The sequence below is a fragment of the Panthera leo genome, chromosome A3 (assembly GCF_018350215.1).
Source record: "Panthera leo isolate Ple1 chromosome A3, P.leo_Ple1_pat1.1, whole genome shotgun sequence".
Lineage (NCBI taxonomy): Eukaryota > Metazoa > Chordata > Mammalia > Carnivora > Felidae > Panthera > Panthera leo.
The window spans coordinates 43,656,268-43,683,488 of record NC_056681.1 but is presented as its reverse complement, the minus strand read 5'-3'; the positions used below and the strand labels follow the sequence as shown (position 1 = coordinate 43,683,488).

Sequence of the window (27,221 nt, the reverse complement as noted above, 5' to 3'; positions counted from 1 at the left end):
GCAGGGCTACTCAGGTTCCCTATTTCTTCTTTCTGTCTTCCTTTTCATGATTCAGTTCCAAATTCTTAAAGCAGTGTAGGTACTTAGCATCTTCCATGAATTTTTCAGGATCCAGTTCCACCCGATGATAATGCACTAAAAAGAACAAAGATAAGACACATTACAGGAAAAGGTGCCTTCAAATCCTATTTTAAAAATATTACCAGGCATAAAAAAAATAGCTGAAGATACCCTTTCAGTCCATACAATGACAACACCGTGACAGAGTTTCACTTTACTACGAAAAATCTGCCAAGCTGTCACATATAAATCCAAACACCTCATTAAAGTCTCCAATTTATTAGAACCTCATTCTTAGAGCTCAGAAAGACACTAAATACCTGGGAATTAACTCACTTCTAAATGGCCTTTGATCAAAGAGAAATCACAAGGCAAATTAGAAAATAGGTTAAAACGTGACTGTGAATGAAAATGCAACATATCACAATCTGTGATACTCCCTAAAGCAGCACTTAGAGGGAAATTCATAGCATTCAATGGCTACCTTAGAAAAGAAGATGTCACATCAGTAATCTGAGTTTCCACCATAAGAAACTAAAAGAATAAAAGAGTAAACCCAAGGCAATAAGGAGTAGAATAGAAACTAATGAAATTTCAAGCAAAAACAAAAAATACATGGAAAGATCAATAAACCTGATAAACCTCTTGCCAGACTTACCAAGAAAAAAGAAGGCATAAATTATGAATATCAGGAATCAAAGAGGCAACATCACTACATGTTTTATAGACATTAAAAGGATAAAAAAGGACATACCATGGCGTAATTCCCACAAATTAGACGACACAGATGAAATGGACAAATTCTTTGAAAAAAGATACAAAACCTTATTTCCAAAAACTTTTAATAATGAGGGAGGCAGAGAGGAACCTAAATAAAGCACAGAGACAGGGAATAAGCTAAACACTTGCTTTTGGGATATTTTTAATGCTGCTCAAAGGATAATGGTAGGCTCTTCAGTATAAAATCTCCAAGTGCCTCAAGTTTTCTTCTGTAATTCTGAGGCTACAATAAAAACCAGCTGGTCTTGCCAAGATCTATGAAGCAGGCAATTGTCAACCAAGAGTCTAAACCCCAAACTTAACACAGCAGTTTCTATTCTCTCAGATCTAAATTCTAATTGGATGAACTTTGGTAAAAGCAGAAGATTCTGGTAATAGTGGGTTGCACAGTGATACCACATCTGTGAATATGCTTCTGGGTACACTCAGCACAGGTCACATTCTTAACAAAGGGTTGTATTATGAGCAGATGCCTCAATAGAATTAACAGCCTTCCATTCCTGCGCCCAGCTTGACATGGAGGCCCATGGGCCCACACCAGAAAGGCTAATTATAACTTCAGCTATGTTCTTCAGTTCTCTAGACCCACACAAGGAACTAAAATTTCCCCCAAGGCCTACCCTCACGCTCTAAAACCCACCAGTCATAGTGTTGCACTATTTCTAAGAGATCTCAAAGACCACAAAGGAATAGGGATTATACAATATAATTCCTGGGGACCATATTTAGTTGTATTTTTAAGTCAAGAAAAGCAGTCCATTTGCTCCTATATTTTAATCAAGATAGTAACCCAAACATAGGCACCTGGGTGTATTAAAGCCTCTTTCCTCATCTGCAATAGTAATAACTGAAATTCTGAAACTGGATCTCACATTGACCCTTGGGGAACTTCATCTTGGTGCAGATTAAAACCTTTGTTTTGAACTTAAAATGAGCTTTGGGACCCTGCTTTAATATATTATTCTTTTACAATTACTTCAGATAAATATCCTAGATGTTTTAAAGCTTTGAGATAATAAATTTATGCTTCCAATGTTTGATGTGCAGATGGAAATGATAAGGTTTACATAATGATAATGTTCACAATATTCCATTAGATGATGAAAGCAGTGGCATTATATATACAGTCTATCTTTAAGTATGTAAAATTAGAGAAAGATACAGAATTATCTGATTAGAGAAATTGTTATAAAAGCATTATGTTAATAATGATTATCTTTGATGAGATGGCGGGTGACTTTTATTTTCTTTGAGCATTCTGGCATTTTAAAAAATTTTCTGTGATGAATGAGCATTAGTTCTATAATACAAAATGGCTTTCAAAAGAAATTTTATGAGGAAGACAATTTAGAACTTCTAGTTCCCTACCAGAGAATCACAGAACTAGAAGGGATCCTGAGAGGTTTCATGCCAGGGGTTCTCAAAGTTTACAGTAAACCACTTAGGCCTAGGGACTACATTAAGCACTGACCCTGAAGGATTTGAACTAAGAATTCCTTCAAGAATTAACTGTTCCAATACTGGAATACCCAACAGGTGCACCTAATCATAACATCAACATTAATATTATGAGTGATGAGCTCCCAAACTGCATGCAAGAGCCTTCTGGCCAAGCAGTAGACACTGTCCCACCTGAAAGACACTGCCCCCTGCCCCTCACAATACATGGATTGGTCAAATAGATGCCACTTTTACTTTCGATCTCACTTTTAACAAATGCTCCTTCTCATTTTCTTAAACATGACCAAGGAAAAACCTAGAGGCCAGGTTGCTGGCTGTCAAGTGGGAGTGGCTGGAGATCATAACACTCACACAGCTAGACATATGAAAAGGGAGGTGGGGAGGAGCTATCTGTGAGGTCCACCTGCCACATCAGAAGCACTGAGTGGAAGTCATGTGCAAACTGACAAACACAATTCTGCACAAGAGGGTGTCAAAATTTAGAAACCCTGGAGGAAGGGTAAGGTGCCTCCATATGAGAGCTCAACAGAGGATGGCATCTACTCCCTGTGAGTCAGGTGAGCTATCTCAGGGCAGACATGACCCGCAGGCTGGAGGCAACAGGCAGTAGTAAGCACCTGAGATAACAGCACCATAATTTCATAGCCTTGTGGAAAGAAGCTTCTGGAATGGTTCTCTTTTATTGCCTGCAAACATTGGGGGCAGTGGGGGATAATCCAGCACCAGAAGCAAGGAATTCCTCAACAGCCTGTTCGAGTCTCTCAAAGATGCTGATTTCCAGCCGATCTGCTTCTGGCTGTAGGCCATTCGAGCAACCACAGATGTAAGTGCTTGAGTTAAGATACACAGACCACAGACCTGCTCTCCAAACCACTGTCAAAAGAACCCAGATTTTATATATTTATTTCAGGCCACAGCTAGGAATCCAATCTGAATTCACTTACCTAGAAAAGAAAGGCTGTTCTATGAGAAAACATGGGTTGCTGAGAAGTCCACGTTATCAGAGGATTCACTCTGACCTAGCATTTATTGTGATTCCAGTGAGCCTGCACTGAACTGTCAAGGTGAAGAATCTCTTCCTTTACTTGAGGCTGATGGTCCTGACCTGGTGATGTGTATAAGGGGCCCGTGATCTGATTTCCCCATTAAGACAGGAAACCTTGGTGTGGTGTACTAAAGGAAGAAACTCCCAAAAGAAATTAGTTTTTAATTTGGGTTTAACTTCTACCCTATTTCTCACATATATTTGTATGTATTTAATCATGCCTGTCTTACAGAACTGGCAGTGATTCAGAACTTTCACTTGTCCAACTGAACTTTCTGCAATGACAGGGTTGTTCTACCTCAGCACCATCCAAGATAGCAACCGCTAGCCAGATGTGGCTACTGGGCACTTAAAATGTGGCTACTGTGACTAAGGAAATGAATTTTAAATTTTGCTTAATTTTAATTAAGTTACACTTAAGTATCCATACATAGGTAGTACCTACTGCATCAGATGGCATATTTCTACGTTATCTGTAAGCTTAGCTCAACACTTCAGCAAAAAACAGAATCACTAACTGTGGCCAGCTTCTTGCCAATTTATTTTCTAATAAATGAAACTGAGGCGGAAGCTAGGTATGCAGAAAATCCAATTCTACTGCTGGTAAAGAAACATAATGTGCCTACTGTGCATCAGTGAGGAAGCAGTTCAGCCTCATGTATAGCAATGGCCAGAATAACACTAAGGTTTGGAAACAGTAACCTCCTCTAGGTTAGAAGAAAGAGAACGGGCAGAAAATAATCTCTGACAAAAGACTGCTTAAAATTTCCCAAACGTATTGAAAGACAAACATTTACCAGTTCAAGAAGCTCAGAAAAGTCAAAGCAGTCATCAGAGTGAGACTCAGATGTAATACAGATGTTGGAATTATCAAAGAAAAACAACTATGATTAATATGTTAAGGGCTCTAATGGGCAAAGTAGACAATATACAAGAACAGATGGATAATACAGCAGAGAGATAGAAATGCTAAAAATAAAAAACACCATAACAGAGAAGAAGAATGCCTTTGATGGGCTCATCAGTAGACTGGACATAGCCAAAGGAAGAATCAGTGGGCTTGAAAATAGGTCAATATAAACTTCCAAACTACTGAAATGCAAAGAGAGAAAAGAACGGAATTGGAAAAGGAGGTAGGGGGGCATGAGTGCCTCAGTTGGTTAAGCATCTAACTCTTGATTTTGTTTCATGGGGTCAAGCCCCATGTCAGGCTCTGCACTGATAGCATGGAATCTACTTGGGATTCTCTTTCTCTGCCCCTCTCCTGCTCACTTGTGTGCACGTACACACACACACACACACACACACGCTCTCTCAATATAAATAAATTTCAAAAAAAAAAAAGAATGGAGGAAAAAGGGAATTGACCAACCAGGACATGGGGCAATTACAAAAGGTATAATATACATATAATTGGAATATCAGGAAGAGAGAGAGAACAGAGCAGAGTGTTTGACATAATAATGGCTAAGAACATCCCAAACTGGGAAAAAATAAAGAGAGAGAGAGAAATCCTTGAAAGAAGCTGAGGGAAAGGGGTACGGGGGAGGGAGGAAGTGGGGACGCTGTTATTAGCATGTGATAACATGTGATACACGTGAAGCTGTACAGGTCATCTGAAGGTGGACTTAGGTTAAAACTGCATGGGAATGCAAGCTGGTGCAGCCACTCTGGAAAACAGTATGGAGGTTCCTCAAAAAACTAAAAATAGAACTACCGTACGACCCAGCAATTGCACTAGTAGGCATTTATCCAAGGGATACAGGTGTGCTGTTTCAAAGGGACACATGCACCCCTATGTTTATAGCAGCACTATCAACAATAGCCAAAGTATGGAAAGAGCCCAAATATCCATCGATGGGTGAATGGATAAAGAAGATGTGGTATATATATACAATGGAGTATTACTCAGCAATCAAAAAGAATGAAATCTTGTCATTTGCAACTACATGCATGGAACTGGAGGGTATTATGCTAAGTGAAATTAGTCAGAGAAAGACAAAAATCATGTGACTTCACTCATATGAAGACTTTAAGAGACAAAACAGATGAACAAAAGGGAAGGGAAACAAAAATAATATAAAAACAGGGAGGGGGACAAAACAGAAGAGACTCATAAATATGGAGAACAAACTGAGGGTTACGGGAGGGGTTGTGGGAGGGGGGATGGGTAAGGGGCCCTAAGGAATCTACTTCTGAAATCATTGTTGCACTATATGCTAACTAACTTGGATGTAAATTTAAAAAAAAATAAAAAAATAAAACAAGTTAAAAAAAATGTGTACTGCAAATTTTAGGGCAACCACTACAAATTTTTTAATTAAAAAAAAAAATAGAAACAGCACGTCAGAGGCATAGTTAGTTTTATACATGAAACACCACCACACGTTGACACAGGAAGCAAAATGAAAGCTGTGGAAATGAAAGAGATTCTACCTTCTACAGGGGAAAAACACAGTGAAAACATGACTATCCTTTAACAGAACACACACACACAACACACAACACACACACACACACACACACACACACACACACACACACACACCCTGCTCTAGCTCATTAGGAAGAAATGTGCTCAGCCAGATATGTCTTATTATTCAGACAAAGGTCAAGTTGAAAAAGCAAACAGATGGCAGTTTCCAAAACACTTTCCTTGCTTGGTTTCAAGTGTGTTGACATTTGAGGACAGAAATGTGGGGTGCTGCTCAGGAGCACGCTCCTCTCACACCCTAATGACAGCAGCCAAATAAATATGCAAATGAGGCAATACTTGACCTTGCAATCAAAGGCAGAGAGCACATGGTCCCACAGAGAGGCTGCCATAGCTAGCACAGGGGGAAATGGGAGGTGCAGCCTCACAGAAAACCTTGAGACCTCCCAGCAAGGTGAGTGAGCCTGAAGGAATGAGGCAGAGGACAAAAACAGAGGTGCACTTTAGCACTTCCATGTTCATTTGATAAAATAAGAAACATCTGCAATGTGACAGAAATGTCAACACCCTGGGAGTATCCTCTAAAGGTTTCTCATTTTCAAAGAAAAATATGCCCAAGCTCATGCAACTTCTCACTCCACTTTCTTCTGCCTTTTCTTTCTCTCTCATGCCTTGGAAGCTCCAAGCTGCTCCCTTAGGTCCTGTGAGGCTCCCTAGGGCTCTTCCTGTTTGTAAAGAAAAGCAAATGAAAACTGCAGCTCCCCTCACAGAGGCAGGGGTGGGGCTTGCTGTTTTTCTGTGGAGCACAGTCAATGCCAAGGTCACCTTCTGTCTGTCACTACTTAATTCAGCTCTTACAGATATCTGAATATTCGGTGGTGATTTTGGGGGTCTACTGGGATGACAAATTTCAGCAGATGGGGCAACAAAAGCCCATGGGCAACAAAAACCCCAAATACATAACTGGAAGACCATCTGTCATTTACTCCTGGCCCCCTTTAAGGTCTTCAAATCTGAGTACATGTCTATAATCCCAGAAAGGTGCAGGAGAGGGGGTGGGTGCCCCAGCTCCTCCCTGATCCTTGGCTGGCTGCAGCAGAGGTGCCTCAGAGGATTCCTCACATCTGTCCATACCTGGATGTCAGCACCAGCCACCCGGCCTCTGCTGTCATCTCTGGTTTGAATTCCAACTGGACATCCACCTTAAACTGCCAATAAGCAAATGGTTTTCCTCATGAACTCAGTCAAAAACCCAGACAGTGCTACAGTGCTAAATATGCTAAATATGCAAAGAAAACACGGCTTCTGTATTTTCATGGGCCCATCTAAATGTCCTCACAAGTCTCCATCCCGCTGAGTAGCAGCAGGGGAAATCTTGAACGCACAGTAATTCTGCTCGCCTGGGTGTTGGAACAGCTGAGTCCTCAAGTGGCCTTTGTGCCTCGGTGGCTGGTGTGGTTCAGCACCTGGTGCTGAGCCCTGGGGCACACCACTGAGCAGCACCTGATTGCTCAGGGGCCAGAGCCCCCACCCCTGTCTGACCTGACCTCAATTCAGCTCTCACTAGCACTACAGACCCCTCACGCCTTACCCTGGGAACCACGTGGAGATCGTGGCTGAGACCTGCAAAGACTCAGTGCTATGAAGAGCTGAGGTCATGACCCTCCTGGCTTTCTGGGCACATTGGCCTCTCTCGGCCTCTGGGGCAGGCTCACCTCACCCCTTCTAATAGGACCTATGGCCAGCCCAATGAACCCCCACAAACCTCTCTTCTGCACACCTCACAAGGCAGGTGAGACCCTCTACTAGCTCCTGCTGCATCCTGATGCCTAACCACTTCTTGCTGCCCCTTCTACTCAGCTGCAGCAGTCTCGTAGAGACCTGCAGCCATCCTACACAGCAGTCTCCTTCCAGAATTCCCACCAGGGACCAGAGCACCAGGACCGCAGGCCTCTAGCTCTCCCATCAACCTAACCACCACCCCAAGGACTCTAGCCTGGAGCCAGAACACCAAGTGCGGCCTTGGGCTTCTCCTCCATATGTCCCTTTTCTCTCTCCCACTGTGTCTCCTAAACTGAAGCTCTCCTTCACCTTCCCTCCTACCAGACAGGGCCCCTCTACATCATTCTTCTGCACTCACCCTCTCCCTGCCTCATCCCTAGGGCCATGATGATGACACAGCTGCAGTGAGCTTGATTTATAGGGAAAAGGAAAACACATCTACTCTTTTCAAAACACTGTGCCCTTGAGTTTGCTTCCCCCACTACTGCGTCCCCTCTCTGGTTAGTTCTTTTTGACCCTTGAACAATATGGAGGTTAGAGATGCCAACCCCTACACAGTAAAAGTCCATATAACTTTTGATTCCCCAAAAACTTAACTACTAATAGCGTGCTGCTGGCCAAAACCTTATTGATGACATAAACAACACATTTTCTGTATGTTATACATATTATACACTGTATTCTTACAGTAAACCAAGAAAAAAGACAATGTTATTTAAAAAATCATGAAGAAAAAATACATTTATAGTCCTGTACTGAGTTTATTATCACCAGTTTTCATCTGTTAACAAGATGCATTGTCAGTACTTACATCATCATCCTACATGATACAAAACACTATACACTTTATACGTATTACTAATGCTAGACTCAAAAATGAGAAGATAATGTGAAAAAGAAATTCATATTTATTTACAGGTGTAATGATTCATGCATTAATAATGAAGTAGTAGCAACAGGATTGCTTTATGGTAGGCTAGCCTACACACTAATGAATGAATGGTTATGAAATTTTTGTGGCATATAGTTTTACGGTCATATTCATAATACAGTACTGTCAAGACCACTTTACCACTGTGACAATAGGCCAATATGCAGTTTCTCCAATTATAAGAGAGAGGGGCATACTGTATAGCAATTCTTTGAAAGAAAAGTTGTAAAACAGTAAGAGAACAAACACATTTTCAATTTCATATCAACTATCACTCACCTTACGCCTCTGTAAGGACAGGTTCTCCACCTCCACACAGGTCTTGCACACAACGTTCTACATGATGAATACGTAGACAATGAAGATGATGACAAAAAATGTCTCATACAATTAATCGGTTTTCACACAAGGACACACACATAGACAACCCTAAGTTTATTAACTGTACGGATGGCATGATGATGACTTTCTATTCATTAAGCGGAAGTGGATCATCATAAAGGTCTCCGTCCTCACTGTCTTCACGCTGAGTTGGCAGAGGAGGAGGAAGGAGGGCTGGTCTTGCTGTCCCAGGGGCGGGAAAGCAGAGGAAGTGGAGAAGGTAGGAGGGGAGGCGGATGAGGCAGGCACGCTCGGTGTAACTTTATGGAAATACCAAACATTGTCATTTCTGTCTGACTTGTTTGCTTTTTCTTTTCTGTTTTCAAATGTTTCTATATGGCACCAATCATTCTTCCACCTTTGCTTTAGTTTCAGTGTCCAATCATAAAAGAAGTCAAAAGTAGTCATGAATAACTGGAAGGAACCCTTCTGCCAGACGAACAATTTGTTTTCTGGCACTGCTGCTTCTATGCCTTCTTGCTCATCATCTGAAACTGTTTCGGAAGCATTCATCTCTCTCAAGTCGTCTTCTGTTAATTCCTCTGTGGTGCCTACTAGTTCTTGAATTTCTCCAAGATCCATATCATGAAACCTTTCTACCACCCTCCCCCCCAACTCACCTTTTTTAAAACCATATCGATAGTCTCTTTCATGATTTCCTTGGTTGGTTTTGTTATAAATCCTGTGAAGTCATGTACAATATCTGGACAGAGTTTTCTCCAACAGGAATTTATCGTTTCAGGCTTGATGGCTTTCACAGAATTTTCTAGAACAACAGTGGCATCTTCAATGGAGTAATCCTTCCAGACCTTCTTGATGTTCTATCAGAGTTCTCTTCCATAGCACTAACAATGTTTTCCACGGAGTCCCATGTGTGATGAGCCCTCAATGTCCTCATGACTCCCTGATCTACAGCCTGAATTAGAGATCATGTGTTTGGAGGCCACAGACCAATTTGATACCTGCAGTGTTGGACTCACGGGGTTCTGGGTGGCCAGGGACATTGTCCAATACCAAAAAAATCTTTAAAAGGCAGTCCCTTCCTGGCAAGGTACTCCCGTACTTCAGGAACAAATCATCAATAGAACCAATCCAGAAAAAGAGTTCTCATTGTCCAGGCCTTCTTGTTATACAAGCAAAAAGATAGCAGCTGGTGTGTGTTTATTCCCCTTCAAGGCTTGGGGGGTTAGCAACTTTATAGATTAGGGAAGTCCTGATCATAAACCCAACTGCATTTACACAAAACAGCAGTTAGCCTCTCCCTTCCTGTCTTAAATCCTGATACTTGCTTCTCTTCCTTACTAATAAATGTCCTTCGGGACATTTTCTTCCAGAATAGGGTACTTTTGTCTGCATTAAAAACTTGTTCAGACAGATATCCTTTCTCTTCAATAATCTTCTCAGTGGCATCTGGGAACTCATCTGCTGCCTCTTGATCGGCAGATGCTGCTTCTCCTATTATCTTGATATTTGTAAAGCCAAACATTTTTCTAAAATTATAAAAACCATCCTTTGCTGGCATTAAATTCTCCAGCTTTAGATCTTTCTCTTTGCTTTTGCTTTAAGTTGTCACATAATGATTTCACTTTTTCTCAAATCATCTTAAGAGTCTATAGGTATGCCTTTCTTTTTTTTAAGTTTATTTATTTTTTGAGAGAGCAGGGGGAGGGGTAAAGAGAGAGAATACCAAGCAGGCTCCATGCCGTCAGCATGGAGCCCAATGCGGGGCTGGAAACTCAAGAACTGTGAGATCATGACCTGGGCCAAGTCGGATGTTTAACCACCTGAGTCACCCAGGTGCGCCGGTATGTCTTTCTTATAGCAATCCTGTACCAACATAAAAGCTGCATTACCAATATGAGATAAAAGGATATTTCATAAAAAGTGCAAGGCTTTCAGGCCTGCTGGCATTGCTACAGCAATGGCTACGCAAATTTTTTTTTTTTTTTTTTTTTTTACAATGTTCCTGATGCTGGATTCATTATCTTGAGATGGTGGGCACTGAAGCTTCAGACCTAAATCCATGAGACATATTAAGCAATTCAACTTTTTCTTGTGGTGTTATGACTTTTCTCTGCTTCTTGGGAGCACTTCGAGCATCACTAGTGGCACTCTGGATGAGTCCCATGGTGTTATTCAAGGTTTAGGGTATTGTACTAATAAACACGATGAAAAGTACGCAAGAAGCACGAGGTATCACATTTTACTACAATACATAACTTACGGCAGGGACAAACTGTTTGCGCAGAGATGATTAGCGTCACGTGATATTTTAAGTGGATACTCACAACACCTGAGCTCACGGTAATAGCAACAGTGGCTAGGAAATTATTATAGTAGTATATAGCACGTACTATAGCTAATTTATGCAGTTATGCATTTTCACTTGTTTGCATTTCTCTCCACTGCAAATGGTGCCACATAAGTGTTGGTGTGTATAAATTTTGATAAATTTTAACTTTTTATAATAGATGTATGTATATTTTATGGTGGTAACTGGTAAAATAGACTGGTACTTACATAGATTTTTTTATGCATTCATGACATTCCTAACATTTTCTTAATTTCTTTATATTTCTAAGGCTACACAGTTTGTCTGCAAGCTTTTGCAAATTGTTGTAAATCTCCAAAAATGTTTCCAATATATGGAAAAAAACAAAAAAAAACCATGCATAAGGAGACCCACACAGGTCAAACCGTGTTGTTCAAGAGTCAACTGTAGTAGGATTTACCCCAAGTTCTACACTACCCAATCAGCAATACCTTGAGAATAAATATGGTTACAGTTTTTAACTTTTCCATCAATTTTAGAAAAGCAAAAATAGATACCTACCAGTCTATAAGAAATTTCACCTCTTAAACTCTGGGAGATGTTGGAAAGAGATGCCCACTTTCACCTCTTCCCTTGTTTTCTATTGTGAATGTGTCCTCTAGCATGTTCTGTGACACACAGTTACTGTCTCTTTCTCTACGCATGAGGCATTCAGGTGTTTTTCTTGCCCATAGAGATGGCAAAATCACTCCCAAGCTACCCACTGGGTACAGGAAACTAATGTCCAGGATACCTTTCTACTGGGATTATTCTAAGGCCAAAATCTAACTCAAATAGAAAGTTATGTTTTGCACTGTTATAAAGAGTAGAATTCAACAACACCCCTCAATAAACAAAACAAAGATTTGTAGTACTGAACAGACACAGTTACATCAAAAATCAAGACATTAAATTTATAAAATATATGAGCAGGTTGATAATATAATCAAGAAAAGATGCAACTAGGTGGCATAAGAACTTTTTAAAGCCATTTTGAAAATACAAGGTCCAAGGCACATCTGAGTGTGTGTGTGTGCACACACATGTGCGCGCGTGTCCATTTAGGTTGATAAGCTGTGCTTGGTTACTGGGAGAGGAGTGATTATATATTTATTACTTTTCTATGCATTGGGTTCATCACGGGAGTCTGAAAATTCAATTTTTAAAAATTTACTGTAAGGTCCCAATACTCATTGAGGAAAAAGCTATTATTTATAATCTTAAAACTACATGGAAAAGACATGGTGCTGTGTCAGAGTAGGGCCATAAGAATAAAAAGCCATGTAGGCTGGGCAGCTGCCCTCAGTTCAAGGAGCAGAAATAGAATATATTGGCTCTGGATTTTGCTTCTGAACCAAGGAACCACCCACTATAACGAATGTCATCCCCTGCCCATCAGATTAGCCAGTTCTTCATCCTTCATCCAGGGGTCAGGAGTGGATGCTGGGATGCTCTCTCCAACACAATCGCCAGGGGGCAAGGGAGGTGCCACAGAAACATAGGGAGAGTCCCCTTCAACTTGCCCCTCCCACCCCAGCCTGCTAGGACTGTCACCAGGCATTATGGCTTTACCCGCCTGACATTCACAACACCACTAGTGAAAGGAATGAGTTTGACTCTCTTAGTTAATAAAGAAAACCAAGAAAGCAAAGATTACATAACTTAATGTCACACAGAAATTGGCAGGATGGAAATAAGAACTCAGTGAGATCCTGTGTGACCGCTGGACCCACTTAATGAGCATAACTGTAAAAGTAACTTAAAAAGGCACTCTGCGCACTGTCTTTGCGTGGTGCAATTCACCCCTCAGAAATTTAGGGTTAGTGAACAGACTGTAAGTCAGAAGCACTAGCAATATTTGTGATGACAAAACTCACAGCTAATATGAGCAAATCATCACAGAAATTTTAAGGGGGTGGGAATGGAAGTTTTATATGATATAAATGCCACATAAAATATTACTGTGTATTTGTGAATTATTTAGACACCACATAGCAAGCTTCAGAAGACTCTCCCTAACTCACACCAACTGTGTCAGTTTATGAATAAAAACCCATGTCTTTAGGTCAAGGCCAAGAAAAGGGGGAGCTTGTGACTGTGACAAATGAAGCAGAGTGTGAAAAAAACTTCCCTCTGATTCCTGCTTTGCTTTCCCATTAGTGTGAGAAAAATCAGCCAAGACAAGTGACCATGGCTCTGTTGCTCCCGTAGTTACTTGGAAGGAAACAGAGTGATTAGGGGAAAAGTCAAGAGGACATTACAGGATTTATTATCCAGTGTCTCCCTCCCCTTAAAACTGTCAGTGAATCAGGGCTCCTGGGCAGCTCAGTCAGTTGAGCGTCCAACTTCGGCTCAGGTCATGATCTCATGGCTCATGAATTCAAGCCCCGCATCAGGTTCTGTGCTGACAGCTCAGAGCCTGGAGCCTGCTTCAGATTCTGTCTCCCTCTCTTCCTCTCTGCCCCTCCCCTGCTCGCGCTTTATCTCTCTCTCTCAAAATTAAATAAACATTGAAAAAAAAAAATCAGTGGATCAACAACATAACCTTCCTGAGCTCTCTGTTCTGTTCCTTTGGTCTGTTTATGTTTGCAAGCCAATTCCACAACACCCAATTATCACTACAGACTCTCTAATATATCTCAGTGTCTAGTAGTGTGCATCCTAAAGGTCATTTCACAAATGGACTTCCCTTTCAGAAGGAAAGAGAAGGCAGAAAACCATCTTAAGAATGTTCTCCTCTCTCACCATTCAGCATCTCCAGGATGAACCCATATGCTGACATGGTTTGAACCACAGACTATGTATAAGCTGAAAGCTCTGAAATGTATGGCCAGACCTTGCTCCTCTCTTGATTTCTGCTACTACCTACTAACTGGCCTGATGGTTCCAGCCTCACTCCCCATGGCTGCTGGAGTCATCTCCTTAAACTTTGCACCTGATCATGTCATTTGTATCTTTGAACCTTCAGAGGTTCCCTGCCACCTCAGGATGAAACCCAAATTTCCCAACTGCACACCAGACCCTTATGACCCATAATCCTATTTGTCTGATTTTACAGAAGCTCCCTGGATACCCCACTGCCCACTTGCACGCAGTGTTCTAGCCACTCTTCTCTACTTCTGTTCCAAAACTCTCTGTCCTTCCCCACACCAAACAGTGTTTGCATCTGCTTTTCTCTTGGCTGTGGCAGCTCCCACCTCGCCCCTCGTTTGCCCATTTCCACACATCCTCCCTTCCGCGGAGCCTCACATTCCCACCACCCCCACAAGAAACCATGCTACAATTATTCCTTTGCTTCTCCCTGAACTTGTAAACTCCGGCAAGTATGAGGCTCTCAATAACATGCTCACTGGGGGAACAAACTTGAGCAAAGGGCCATCAGACAGCCAGGTCAAGGTTTAGATGCCTCTGACCTTCAGGCAGAGAGGGAGACTACTACTACAGTGAGCTGAGAGGCACTCCTGGGTGTGGAGGTGACAAGGTGCTGTGACAGGCAGAGCAAACTGAAGGATGGGGTGGGCAGCTATGAGAGGAGGTGGCTGCAGGTGACTGTGGTTCCCGCTGGAGCTGCCGAGAGCAGCAATGGAGAGGAGGGCACAATGGCCAGGAACGGTTTGGGTGAGGCTCCAGGTCCGGATCACACATCTGCGAACACTCTGGAAATGCTCACAGTAGCGGCAGTTGTTAGCCGACAAAGGCAAGTGAGGAAGGAGAACACTCCAGGCCCATGGGTACCCCCAACCCGACCCCGCACCTCAACTTTTCTCTCCATCCAGGAAGGCGGCAGATTTCAGGAAGCTATGGATGAATGTCCGTAAAGTGAATTCTGCCTCAAAAGCCATTCTGTTCTCAATTTGTTACCATTTGCCCAAAATGTCAGAAGATGGAGCTATGCAGGGAGGGGAGGCTCCTACCTGAGTTCCATCCTTAAGTCTACGGCTCCCGCTCAGAAGACACGTCGCCCTCTGCCCCGCTGCTGGCACTGCGGTCTTCTTTTCGGGGGGCGTTTCTTTCTTTGCTTGATTCGGAAGGCCCCTTGGCTCTGGTCTTTTCTTTCCTCTGCTGCTGTTTTTCAAGCTTTGACAGCTGATTATAAAAAGTAAAAAGATTTGTTTTACAAACGTAAACGTGTGCCTGTATATCCAAAACACCGATTACTTCCCACGTAGCAACCGATGAAAGTGCTTCTGTCTGATAAGCCTGTGTGCCGTGACGGTTCAGATGTGCCAAGTGGCCAGCAACACGTACGTTAGTCAGTCAGGCACCTGAGTCGTTGACACAGATTAGTCACGTGTGTGATCTCTCCGAACTTTCCCCACCCATAACTCATCTTGCCATGTGCTATTTGAAAATGGTCAGCTAACAGGCTTCTCTGATAGGCTGAGATGAGAAGAGCCCTATAAATAAAAGTCTTTTATCCGTTTTTTTTCCTCTGATGTTTCTCCAGCTTTTTCTAAGCACATAGTCTTCCCACTTACTGTTTTCTAAAGACTGATCAAAACACTCCACTATTTGCTGAAGATAACAGAGAAGGCTCCGAATAAAGTACATTAAGCACATTTAGACATCGTCTCAATTCTCAATTTATTCCTTGAGACTGAACTTATCCACAGCCAAAACCGCAAGTGTTCCTAGTAGGCCACGTGGTGGCTACACACGGACACTGGCCACAGGGAGCCCTCTCAGACTTCCTTCAGGCCGGCTGGGGGACATGCCTCTGGCACCCGACTCCGGAGGAACCAGGGTCCACTTCTCCAGTGGAAACCACAGACTAGACAGTTGAAAGAAACTTAGATCATCTGACACCCTGAGCAACAGCAAGTCCACTCCAGAAAGGCCTGCTGAGAAACTTGTCAGAGCACATTGGCCAAGTGTGAGTCCACAGGATTTTCTTAGACCAAAAAAGCCATCTGTAACAAAGCCCGAGAGACAGCAACACCCAGTTTCATCTGCCTCCCAGACAAAGACTGCAAACATTTCATAGTTCACATGGAAAGAGGGAAACTAAATGAAGGGCTGGCTTCTTCTCCCTGCCAGTCCACGTCCCACATCCAAACACACAAAGAAAACTCCCTACAAGCAACCTGCCATATCATCTCTTGATTACAGACAGACTGAGCAAAACCTTAAGATCAATCAACAATCAGCTGCTCTCAATTTGGTCTAGAAAATCACATTTATTAATGGTTGACTTAAAACACTATCTTTCCCACTTCCCATTTACCTGAAAAGCTCTAGTAAACAATGAGGTTGGTTAACATGCTAAGTAGATTTTGTGAATGAAGACATCACTTTACCTTTGACCCATCAACTCTCCTCCCAGGTAACTTCTCTGGAAAAATTCTCATTCGTGTGCACAGGAAAGGCTCACAGAAATGAGCAATGCACTACTGTTTGTATCAGCAAAAACCCAAACAGCCTAAATGTCAACTGACATAAGGATAGATAAATGTAATGTGGTATATATGCTCAAATAAAGCAATACCATAACGCAGATCTACATATATCAAAATGGGTAAGTCTTTAAAATCATGTTATGCAAACCAAATTAAGTTTCAAAGGCTATATACAGCAGGATTCCATTTACACAAAACAACACTATATACTGCTAATGGGCTTATGCAGATATGGTATGAACTAGGTGAATACAAACCAATTTCAGTACAATAGTTAACTATGGGGAGACAGAGGAGAGAATGCGATCACAGTGGAATGAATATACATGGGTTCACACCATAACTGTCAACTTTTACTTTTATAAAAACACACCAGGTATAGAACAGGGCTGCTGACCAGTGCTAGTATGTGAACTGCTTGCTACCAGCACTTAGACCATCCCACCAGTAAAATGCTTGCACCGGGATGTAAACCAACACATAACTTCCTTCATCAACAAAGCCTTGCTGTGAAAGTATCAGCTACTGAACCATGTACTTGGTGGCATTTTTCTCTGTACTATTTTACCACAGATAAAGGAGGAATTTCCTGTATCTAAGGTTGACAGCCTTCCATCCCCATTCCTCTTTTGGAATTAAAATGCTCCTTTTCTTTATGAAATGATGAGGATAGTAGATGGGTGTCCTTCTGTCTTGCTCCTTTTTTTTTTTGGCAAAATGATCTTGGATTGCACAATGTGAATGTACTTACCATTATTGAATTGTATATTTAAAAATAGCTAGGATGGTAAATTTTATGTGTATTTTATGACAATTAAAAAAACTTTTCATTGTGCTATATATAATTGACATATAATATTACAAGAGTTTCAGGTGTACACATGATTTGATTTGTATATACTGCAAGTCTAGCTAACAGCCATCACCAAAAAAAATTTGTTAGTGATCTTAGAAAACACAGAGTTGGCACTCTATGCTGGACGTCCCCCCCCCCCCAATTTCTTTTTTATCTTTTTATATTCCTAGTTCATGAAATCCAAACATCTGGAAATCAGTGTTCTGCAGTGAACTGTGATAAGTTGCCTTCTGCTGCCAGCAGCTTACATTTACATCAGTGTCTATGTATGTGTTTATACATGTATGTATAATATATGCGTATCTATAGACAAATTATACACATACACATAGAAAACCATGAACATGTTCCAAGTTAGACACTAAGAAAGCATGATTTTTATTTTAAAAAGAGACTCTCCCCATTATGTTTCCCCTCTTTAGAGGTATAAATACAGAAAATGTGAACATCACCAATGACTTAACCACACCAAGCCTCCCCCCACTGCTAAGGTTCAATCTCATGCAAAAGCCTGTTTGTCCCAACCTGTTCTTCACTTTCTGCTCTTAAATGCTGGTGAGAAACCAGCCTCTGGGAGAGTGACAGGGAATCATTCCCAATTAAAGGAGGTTTCTCCGAGGTTCCTTGGGTACCTGCAGTACCTATCTGATGCTGCACTGACTCAGAGGTGCCATCGAAAGAGTGTGAGACTGTGGAAACATCGGTTTGACCTTTCACCCCAACCCTGTCCCCTCCCACCACAGACCACACTTGTAAATCATGTGTGATAATTATTTAAATGACAAGCGTAGCCCGAGTTTCTATAAATGATGTGATGCTGATTCTCTTACATTATTTATCTAAATACAACCCAACCACATATGGTTCCATGCCTCAAAGTTCTCTGTGAGAACACTGTGAACTAACCTAATAAATTGAAGCCTTTTCTCAGAAAACTTGGAATCCAAGGCAGACAAAACTTGGAATTTGCATCTCAAGGCAAGAAAGCAGTTGGATTTTTTTTTTAAGAAAACAAATGAGAAAGAAAGAAAAAGCAGAAAAGAAATTGGTAATGCATATGGAATTATGTAGAATGTCAACAGCTTTCAAATTCACAGGGAGATGCATGTCAAGGAGAATGTAAACCAGTACAGGCCCTGTGAACACATGATCCACAAACACTGAAATGGAGTACTTTCGGGTTTTTGTTTGTTTGCTTGTTTTTTAATTAACTGATGAGGGTGTCCATAATGCAAAGGAAACACTGTCCAAACCACATAGGCCTTAGTGTCATGGGGAGAAATCCAACCTTCCCCTGGGCACACAGACACTGCCAGGGGCCAGATAACTGTCCTATGGCCAGCCTGTACCTCTCATGGTAGATCTTGGCAAGCTGGGGGTTGGGGGATGAAGCAGGGGGGATGGGAATATCTAGATCCCAAACACCCCAACTCATGATTAAATCCACTGAGAAAATAAAGGATTTTCTTTGTAGTTAAGATTTCCATGCTCAAATAGCAAAATGCAAGAATAAACTAGTTGAACACAGATACTAACGTAGGGCTTGCAAACCTACATACCTTGAAGGATCAGGCAGGTAGCAAAAGAGGGAAGTAACAAAGCATGAGACAACAGGGCATGGTGGAGACTGCAGCCACACTGGAGAGAACAAGCCCCACCTAAGGACATTCACATTTCTTTTTAAGCATCTGGACAAATGTAATGTCAATGAGGCAGATATGAGCCACCTGTTAGGAACCTCCACTTGGCACATCCACCTGTGTGATCCCACTTGCTCTGAACAACCCATAACAGTGGTATTATCATCAATGTCCCACAGAGAAACCACTGTCAGGGCTCCTGGATGGCTCAGTCTGTTAAGCATCTGACTCTTGGTTTTCTGCTCAGGTCATGATCTTGCAGTTCATAGGATCAAGCCCAACACTGGGCTCTGGGATGGCAGCACAGAGCCTGCTTGGGATTCTCTTTCTCCCAATCTCTCTGTTTCTCCCCACTGCTTGCTTGCTTGCTCTCTCTCTCAAAATAAACAAACTTGAAAAGGGGAGGGGAGGGGAGAGGTGGGGAGAGGAGAGGAGAGGAGAGGAGAGGAGAGGAGAGGAGAGGAGAGGAGAGGAGAGGAGTGGAGAGGAGAAGGGAGAAGGGAGAAGGGAGAAGGGAGAAGGGAGAAGGGAGAAGGGAGAAGGGAGAAGGGAGAAGGGAGAAGGGAGAAGGGAGAAGGGAGAAGGGAGAAGGGAGAAGGGAGAAGGGAGAAGGGAGAAGGGAGAAGGGAGAAGGGAGAAGGGAGAAGGGAGAAGGGAGAAGGGAGAAGGGAGAAGGGAGAAGGGAGAAGAGAAGAGAATTGAAAAGAGAAGAGAAGAGAAGAAAAGCAAAGCAAAGCACTATCAGTTGCTGGCACTACAGGTCTTCCCAGCTTCTTCCTCCCTCCCTGCTGACCCCAGCAACTTGCCACTTCAGAAGTGACAATCTCTGACCCTCCTATCTCATGGGCATAATAATGGAGATCAAAGCCAACAGGACCTGAGGGGCCTGTGGGGGCAGGAGGGGTGCAGAGAAAGGTTTCTCTCCCTAATAAACACAGGTTTATCAACCAGCCTTGTTCCCAGCTGATTAATGTTGAGTTATTGTGTTTGAGCTTTCTGAATTCTTCAACCATCAAGACAGAAATGTACAGGCAAAACCTGCAGCAGCTTGTTGCTAAACCACCAAGGAGCTAGACCTGCATTTGGACGAGTTTCTCTTTAATTTGGCACAGAGATGGCCTTGAGGTCCCTGTGTATTTTCTAGCAAAGAAGATAAAAGCAAAGAAGGATCACAGACTGGCCTGCTGTATGCTACAGGCAGAGTGCCAAGGATTGACAGCACCCCCAGCTTTCTCTGCTTTAAAATGGGGATTATAATATTACTCTTCATACATATCAAGTGCTTAGAACACTGGCTTGTCATGAGTGGACATCACCAACCATATACCTGGTGGACAGTCAGCCCCAGGAAGCCAGGGGGCCTGCTTGGTTTGCCTCTGTGTCCCTCAAACCTAGAATGGGGCAGGACTCCTAAGCCAGTGCTCAATATATGTGTCTCTTTTTTTTTTTAAATGTTTATTCATTTTTGAGAGACAGAGAGTGAGCAGGGGAGGGACAGAGACAGGGGGAGACACAGAATCTGAAGCAGGCTCCAGGCTCTGAGCTGGCAGCACAGAGCCTGATGTGGGGCTCGAACTCATGGCTGGTGAGCCACCCAGGCACCCCCGGTCTTTTTTTTTTTAAGTTATTTATTTATTTTGAGAGAAAGAAAGCACAAGTTGGGGAGGGGCAGAGAGGGAAGGGAAGGGGAAGGGAAGAGAAAGGGAGGGAAGGGAAGAGAAGGGGAGGGAATCCCAAGCAGGTTCTACACATCGTCAGCGCAGAACCCAATGCAGGGCTCGAACTCAAACCGTGAGATCATGACCTGAGCTCAAATAGGATGTTTAACCAACTGAGCCACCCGGACACCCCTCAATATACACCTTAAATGAAGTTCACCAATTAAGCAAGAGAAGGCATGTGGCTCCCTGAAAGCAATGTGGAGTTTGGTGACTGTAGGCCTAGAGTCTGGTCCCATCTCAGCCACTTGCATGTTGTGAAAACTTACGCAAGTTACATAACCTACTGAACACCCATATTCTCATTTAGTTCAGTGGGCATTTTATGAGACACTCTGCTTTCAGCTGCTAGAGCTATAAACCTACCTGAGTATGGCTTAAAGAGGAAGGAGCTGGATGACCTCACCTATAGGATAGTGGCACCCCCAGCTCGGCCCTGCCACAGCTCTACAGAGGCTTCTGCATACTTCTAGACACCCCTTCCTCATTCTGAGAGCTGCCACCATTGCAAAACTGCTCAAAGCAACAAGGTCTAGAGTTAGTTCTCTGATATCCCTGGCACTGGTCCTCAGGAAAAGACCATGTCACCCTGTGTGGCCTGTCAACAGCAGTGGGAGAGGCAGACCAGGCTGAGAGAGAGGAATCTAACCCCAGGCCCATTCACTGATACATGACAGATACAGAGCAGGAAACAGTCTGCTGCCAGCATCAAGAGAATGCAGGCAGGACAGGGGCTCTCGAGACCCAGCTATGAGCAGGAAGGGTGACCAAAGCAAGCAGTCAGTATCGGAGAATCGCAGCAAGGAACACAGAGTAGCCAGAGAGTGGTGGGTCTCAAGGAGGGGCAAGCCCCAAGTTCAGGGAGGTCAGGAAGGAACTGGCAAAAGCAGGTCAGCGAGGGCCAATGGAAGCCATGGCTGAGGGTAGGGTCGGGTCAGTGTCCTGTAGGAGGGCTAGAAGCCACATGAACTCCAGAGCCCAGCAGCATCCTCTGTATATTGATTCTTCAAGAACAATGAAGATTCTTCAGACACATGAAGGTGGAAAGCATAGGCAGTGCAGACCACCCGAGCAGAAAACGACAGGCAGAGAGGACAGAAGAGAAGGAGAGGATGAAGAGCAAGAGGCCAAGGTGGGGCAGGGACAACCCAGGAAAATACAAGAAAGAGTGAGAGGTGAATTCTGGTGAGAGTGCCCCACCGGCAGAAACCAAAGTGTCACCATCCGGGAATGGCAGGTGAGTCAACACACTGCTGGTGGGAACCATCACCAGAGACTTGGGGGACAGACCAGACAGAGCAAATGGCAGGCTGGGGTGCTGCTGGTATGTGGGAGCCCTAGGAACAAATGTTCCCCCAAGATCCCCCCTAGCTAAGACAGCCACAGTAATGTGACTTGCATGGTGTGGCACACAAAACCCTGGATGAGTGAGTGCAGAAATGAATGAACAGGACCTGTTGTTTGAAGAGTGACCAGGTGACAGCCCCAGAGAGAAGGGACACTCAAACTGTTGCTCATGTTACCTCTGTGCCTGAACAGCTCTTTCCCAGCATCCGGGGGGAAGGAAACAGTGTGAGGCCCCCGCCCAGCAGCACACACTGAGTGTCAGCCCTACCAGTGAGTCTGGCTTCTGGGGCAGACAGCTGTCTCTTATGCAGGTAGCAGCTTACTGGAAAGCGAAAAGGAGGCGCTTCTGAGCAAGCTACTTATCCTCCACACCTCCATTCGCTTTTCTGTAAATGCTACATGGTTATCCGCCCAGTCGGCCTGCCCAGGGCACAAGTGAGGACACTGTGGCACGGGCATACGAGCTGACATGTGGAAAGCACCAAACACACAGGGATCATTCTTACCTGCTCTGTCCTTTCACACACAAAACAGCACTTTGGAGGGATCTTCAAAGACTGATCATTTCACACTGTGGAATCTTCCAGTGTGACAATGTCATAAAACACAAAACGAGTGGGTAACTTCAGGCTTCTTTGGACACTAATGAGCTGCCAGGAGTACCCTGATGAGAAAATCTGAGAGCTCAGTGCTGTGTGGGCAGTGGGACTCCAGGCTCCCCTAGACTCCACCCACTCCAGGAGAAGCTCAGGTGAGGGACACCCACGTGGGCTGGAAGGGTGTAAGCAGAGCTGATCCACATCTGTTGTTGCTGTCACTTCTGCCTGCTTCTCTGGGGAACATCCAAGCCTGCCAGGCCGCTAGGTGCCAGATGCAGGTTTGAAGGGGCCCTAGAAAACCGACTTCTTTGCAAATCACTTCAGAACAAAACAGGTGCCCAAGAATTCTTGATGGAAGGATCACTCTTAGAGTGATGGTGTCTTAAACTTGCTTCCAACGTGGTTTGGGGTACTACTGGTGAAAAACTACAGCTTCTTATAGATGTCCTCACAAGTTCCCACACGGGCCATGAAGACCACTTCACATATTCCCCTTTCTTCTTTTTGAGCCTACACTAGACAGAAGAGAGCATCTCTTTCCTCCAAGGCCCCATGGACATAAGCTGAAAATTTAATTTCTGTTCTTGAAGTCTTTCTTCATGCTCGGGAAATAAATGACCCCTTAGATTATGACAACCAGTTTGCCACCTTTAGCATTCCAAGAAGTCAAGGGGAGATATGATTCCCAGATTGCTTTTGAGCACTACAGAGTCAAAGTCAGTCAAGAGAGAGCAAACCCAAGACCACATCCAGTCATCTCCCAGGCTAGGAAGAGCACCAGGTCTCTGGACTCCTGGCCAAGCCTCCAGTCGACTTGCCCCTTTTAGGAGCAAATGTTCACCAGGACAGGAGCTCCCGGGGTTAGCCACAGGTCCAGGGCAGCAAACCTGGTCTCTATTCTTGCTAGCGCAATGCTGAGCCGGCCCCCATGGCCCCATCTTTGAGTTATTTTAATGCTCGTTATTTCCTGCCAGGCTATTCTGTCCCACATATGAGCAAAATCTAATTAGAGAGTGAAGAAAATAACAAAAGAAAAACTCAAGCCCCATGAAGTCAGTTACTATGATTTTTATAGACCGTAGTGTAGATGGAAAAGTTCTGTTCCAACCAACCCCTTGCAAAGATTCCAAGAAAGTCTTATGGTGCAAGTTATAAAGATCAAATGTCTCCTCTGCAATCACTTTCTAAAATACCACAAGGTATTATTATTCTGAGGGCGCTGGCCCACACCTGTGGCCCTGCCGGTGTCAGGAGGCACAACTGGGTCATCACAGGATGCTGCAAAGGAAGGACATGCCCAGCCAGGCTCCCTTAGAAGTAAGGACATGAGTTAAAGGACAAAATGCCCCAAACCAATCAGCCCCCTTAACTCATTTCAATAGTTTTAGAACTTTCCACAATGCTCTTTCCTAAGTGTCCAGCAACTCCCACTGCTACTAAAAAATGTCCTGACTCTGTCAAGTCATTTAAACTGCCTGTGTGATCTTCACTCACCCTGCAGATAAACAAAACAAGCTGACACTAGATATAAGCTTTGTTGATTAATAATTCCAAGGTAATGTATAAGTAAAACACTGTAGAATACAGAAATATTCAATCAGCAGTGAACCTCCTGAGGGTTAGGCTGAATTACTGGACTTCCCTGTGCCTCAATGTGCTTTCCTAGACCACATAAACCGGGAGGCAACCTTGCATTACTACCGTGGAGATGCAGTAGAGCCCAAAGGGGCTAGCACAGTGATTGGAGCCGTCGGCTACCCTTCCAGAATGGACTGGGACACCTTTAGAAGTGGATTCTTCAGGGAATGGCACTCTGGGAGGGGATACTTCACCTACTAGTCCAACACTGCAGATCAACTTGGTATAGACTCGCTTTGCCTTCAGAACAGGGACTGGAAATCCCTCAGCTTCTCCTTGTTTCTTTATACTGCTTACAGGCGAGAGTGGCAGAGGGTGAGAAGGGGAAAGAAGAGAAGGCAAATTCCAACCAGCAAATGATATGGGTAAAATTTGAGAAGAAAGAAGTGTGAATCTACTGTGGAATTTTAAACAATCTGTAAAACTTCTACAGACTGTCTCTAATTGACCAGGTCATTTTCAAAAAAGGAACTGGAATTTGTATTTGGGCAATTTATCAAATTGTAATTTGATCTAATTTCGTATTATGTGATAATTCTGAAAGCTTTTTAAAAAAAAAAATTCCTTCTGTAATGGAAAACCTGACAGAACATTCGAAGAGGATGTTTCCATATACACCACAGCGTCTGCCATTATGTCAACTGTCGTGTTATTTTTAAATCAACGGGCTGCTTAATAAAAACATTACGAAGCAAAGTACACACATGGTACCTAATTTTCATACATTATTAACTCTGCTTGAGGTTTTTGTGGGAATTAAAAAAAAAAAAGCAAGCAGGCAGGCATCTGTTCCCATCTGAAATCATGCAAGCTAATTTTATTTTCTAATTCCCCATTGTTTACAAAAACCCTCTTAGGCATGCAAAAATGACGGAGGGTTGAGGATGGGGGTGTTCAGTGGTCTTTCCTATTATTTCTACCTCACTAAGTCCCCTTCGGTGTACTCTCTCACCACGCAGGCACACACTTTAGGCCCCAGTGGGGCTTATTTTAGGCCATTGTGGGATGTACCAAGAGCTTCAAGGTCAGCCCAGGCATGTGTTTCTCTATCGGTGCAGCTGCCCTCAGATCTCCAAGTTAGTCCCCCGCAGCAGATGCTACCAGGGCCCACCGTGTCCCCCAGTCCAGAGGTCACTCCAGTGTCAGTGGGCAACGGCCTGCAAGCCCATGACTTCCGACCTACAACTCTCTGCCTCAGGACACCCCCTGGCCATGGGCAGGGGTGAGGCCTGGGTGCAGGGCAGGCCAGAATAATCAGGAAGTCAACACCTCTAGGAGTGAGCTCAGTCACCAAGAAATGAGACTTGAAGGGTTCAAAACCTCAGCTTCCTCACCCATCATGCCAACTCTGAAATATGTTCTACATAGTCCCCCAGAGGGTCCCAGGGATCATCAACACAGCCTTAATAGGCTTTTCTCTGTCCTGTCTCACTATGCTTCCTGGAAGCAAATTAACTACCTTCATCTAAATCCTCTTACTCTAGGAAGACCCAAACCTGAAACATTTCAATTCTTCAAAATAAGCCGTGTTTTAACGTGATAATTCGCTATGTGTAACTTGTTACCTGGCCCCCTACTAACCAGTATCCTACACTGGTTTACACACTTGGACACTGGAAGGCAGTGGCAATGCTTAGGATTCCAACCCCACTCACAGCCCTAAATGATGCAGACACGTGAAGGGACAACTGAGCAAGTCAGGAGTGTAATCCTGTGACATTTTATTACATATACTGATGTTGTGAACACTGATCACCCATCTACATGGCACACTCCATATTCTAGTAGCCAGGGTTTTTATTATGTTGCACTCCATTGCCTAACTCTACTGGAGAACAGGGTTATCATTGCACTTCTAACAATCCTCAACTCTTCATTATATCAGTGACCTGGGCTTTTCCTTCGATGGGGGCTAATTTTAAAATTTCAAGAGTTACGGAAAAGAAGTAAGCACTTCTCCTCCACCATAAGGGAAGGAACAACCCACAGCATTTGGGAGTCCAGAGGCTGGCCGTCTTCCACTCCACACACCAAGCAAATGGGTTCTTTCCTCCTCCGTGCCTATATGCATTTATTGTTTTTTAGGCCATAAGCTATGTGAGGGCAGAAATAACAGGCAACTCTTTGGTCAACATCTACTTTAGAATGAAGTCAACATCTATCACGCTGTTGGCACATGTCTGGTTCATAATCATGAACTGTAGCAAAGTTTAAGGAGACACTAAAGCAATTTCAGTCTTGCTATTCCAGGGCATAATTGGTAACAGAAAACTGTTCACAAGCATTTCAAATCAATAGTGTTCTTTAAATGATTCAAAATGTTTCTTCAATTTGCAAGTCTTTAAAAAGGGGGAGTGGGACATTTTCTCTGCCCCACTTGGTCTATATGTTGTACAAATGCCAATGAAGCAGATTGGGAACAATGAAGAATTACTGTACAAAATAACAATAATCCAGAAAAGGGGAAGACCTTGGACCCAAAGAAACAGTGGACATTCTCTGGGAGAGAAATCATGGCCAGGCTTAGGCAAGATGAGGGCTTGGCAGCCTGGCGAGTGACCCATCCATGGGGAGCAGGGTGAGGGTTTCAGAGGTGAGTTCTCAGAGAGGGGATGCCTGGCAAACAGCAGTTTGGGAGAAGGAGTAAATACAGTACTTTCAGTAAAATTTCAAGAAGAGAAAGACAAGTTCATACTCCCAGAAAAGCAAAAGGCTGAAAAGAAAAAAAAAATCCTAAAATACAGTTTGACTCTGTGGTAACTAACAGTTACAGAGTCATGACAGTGTAAACACAATTTATTAATTTAATTAAAAATAATGTTATCAGGGGTTCCTGGGTGGC

General features: G+C 43.4%; 1 protein-coding gene across 1 annotated transcript in view; it reads right to left on the bottom strand.

The window, feature by feature from the left end:
• DTD1 (D-aminoacyl-tRNA deacylase 1) overlaps window positions 1–27,221 on the bottom strand; it is a 204,152-nt gene continuing 176,931 nt past the window's right edge. Inside the window, exons 5-6 of the mRNA XM_042931723.1 lie at window positions 15,100–15,271; window positions 1–135 (exon numbers count right to left, since the gene is read on the bottom strand). Coding sequence (XP_042787657.1) covers window positions 15,119–15,271 — 153 coding nt within the window. The 3' untranslated portion in view covers window positions 1–135; window positions 15,100–15,118. The remainder of the gene's footprint in view (window positions 136–15,099; window positions 15,272–27,221) is intronic.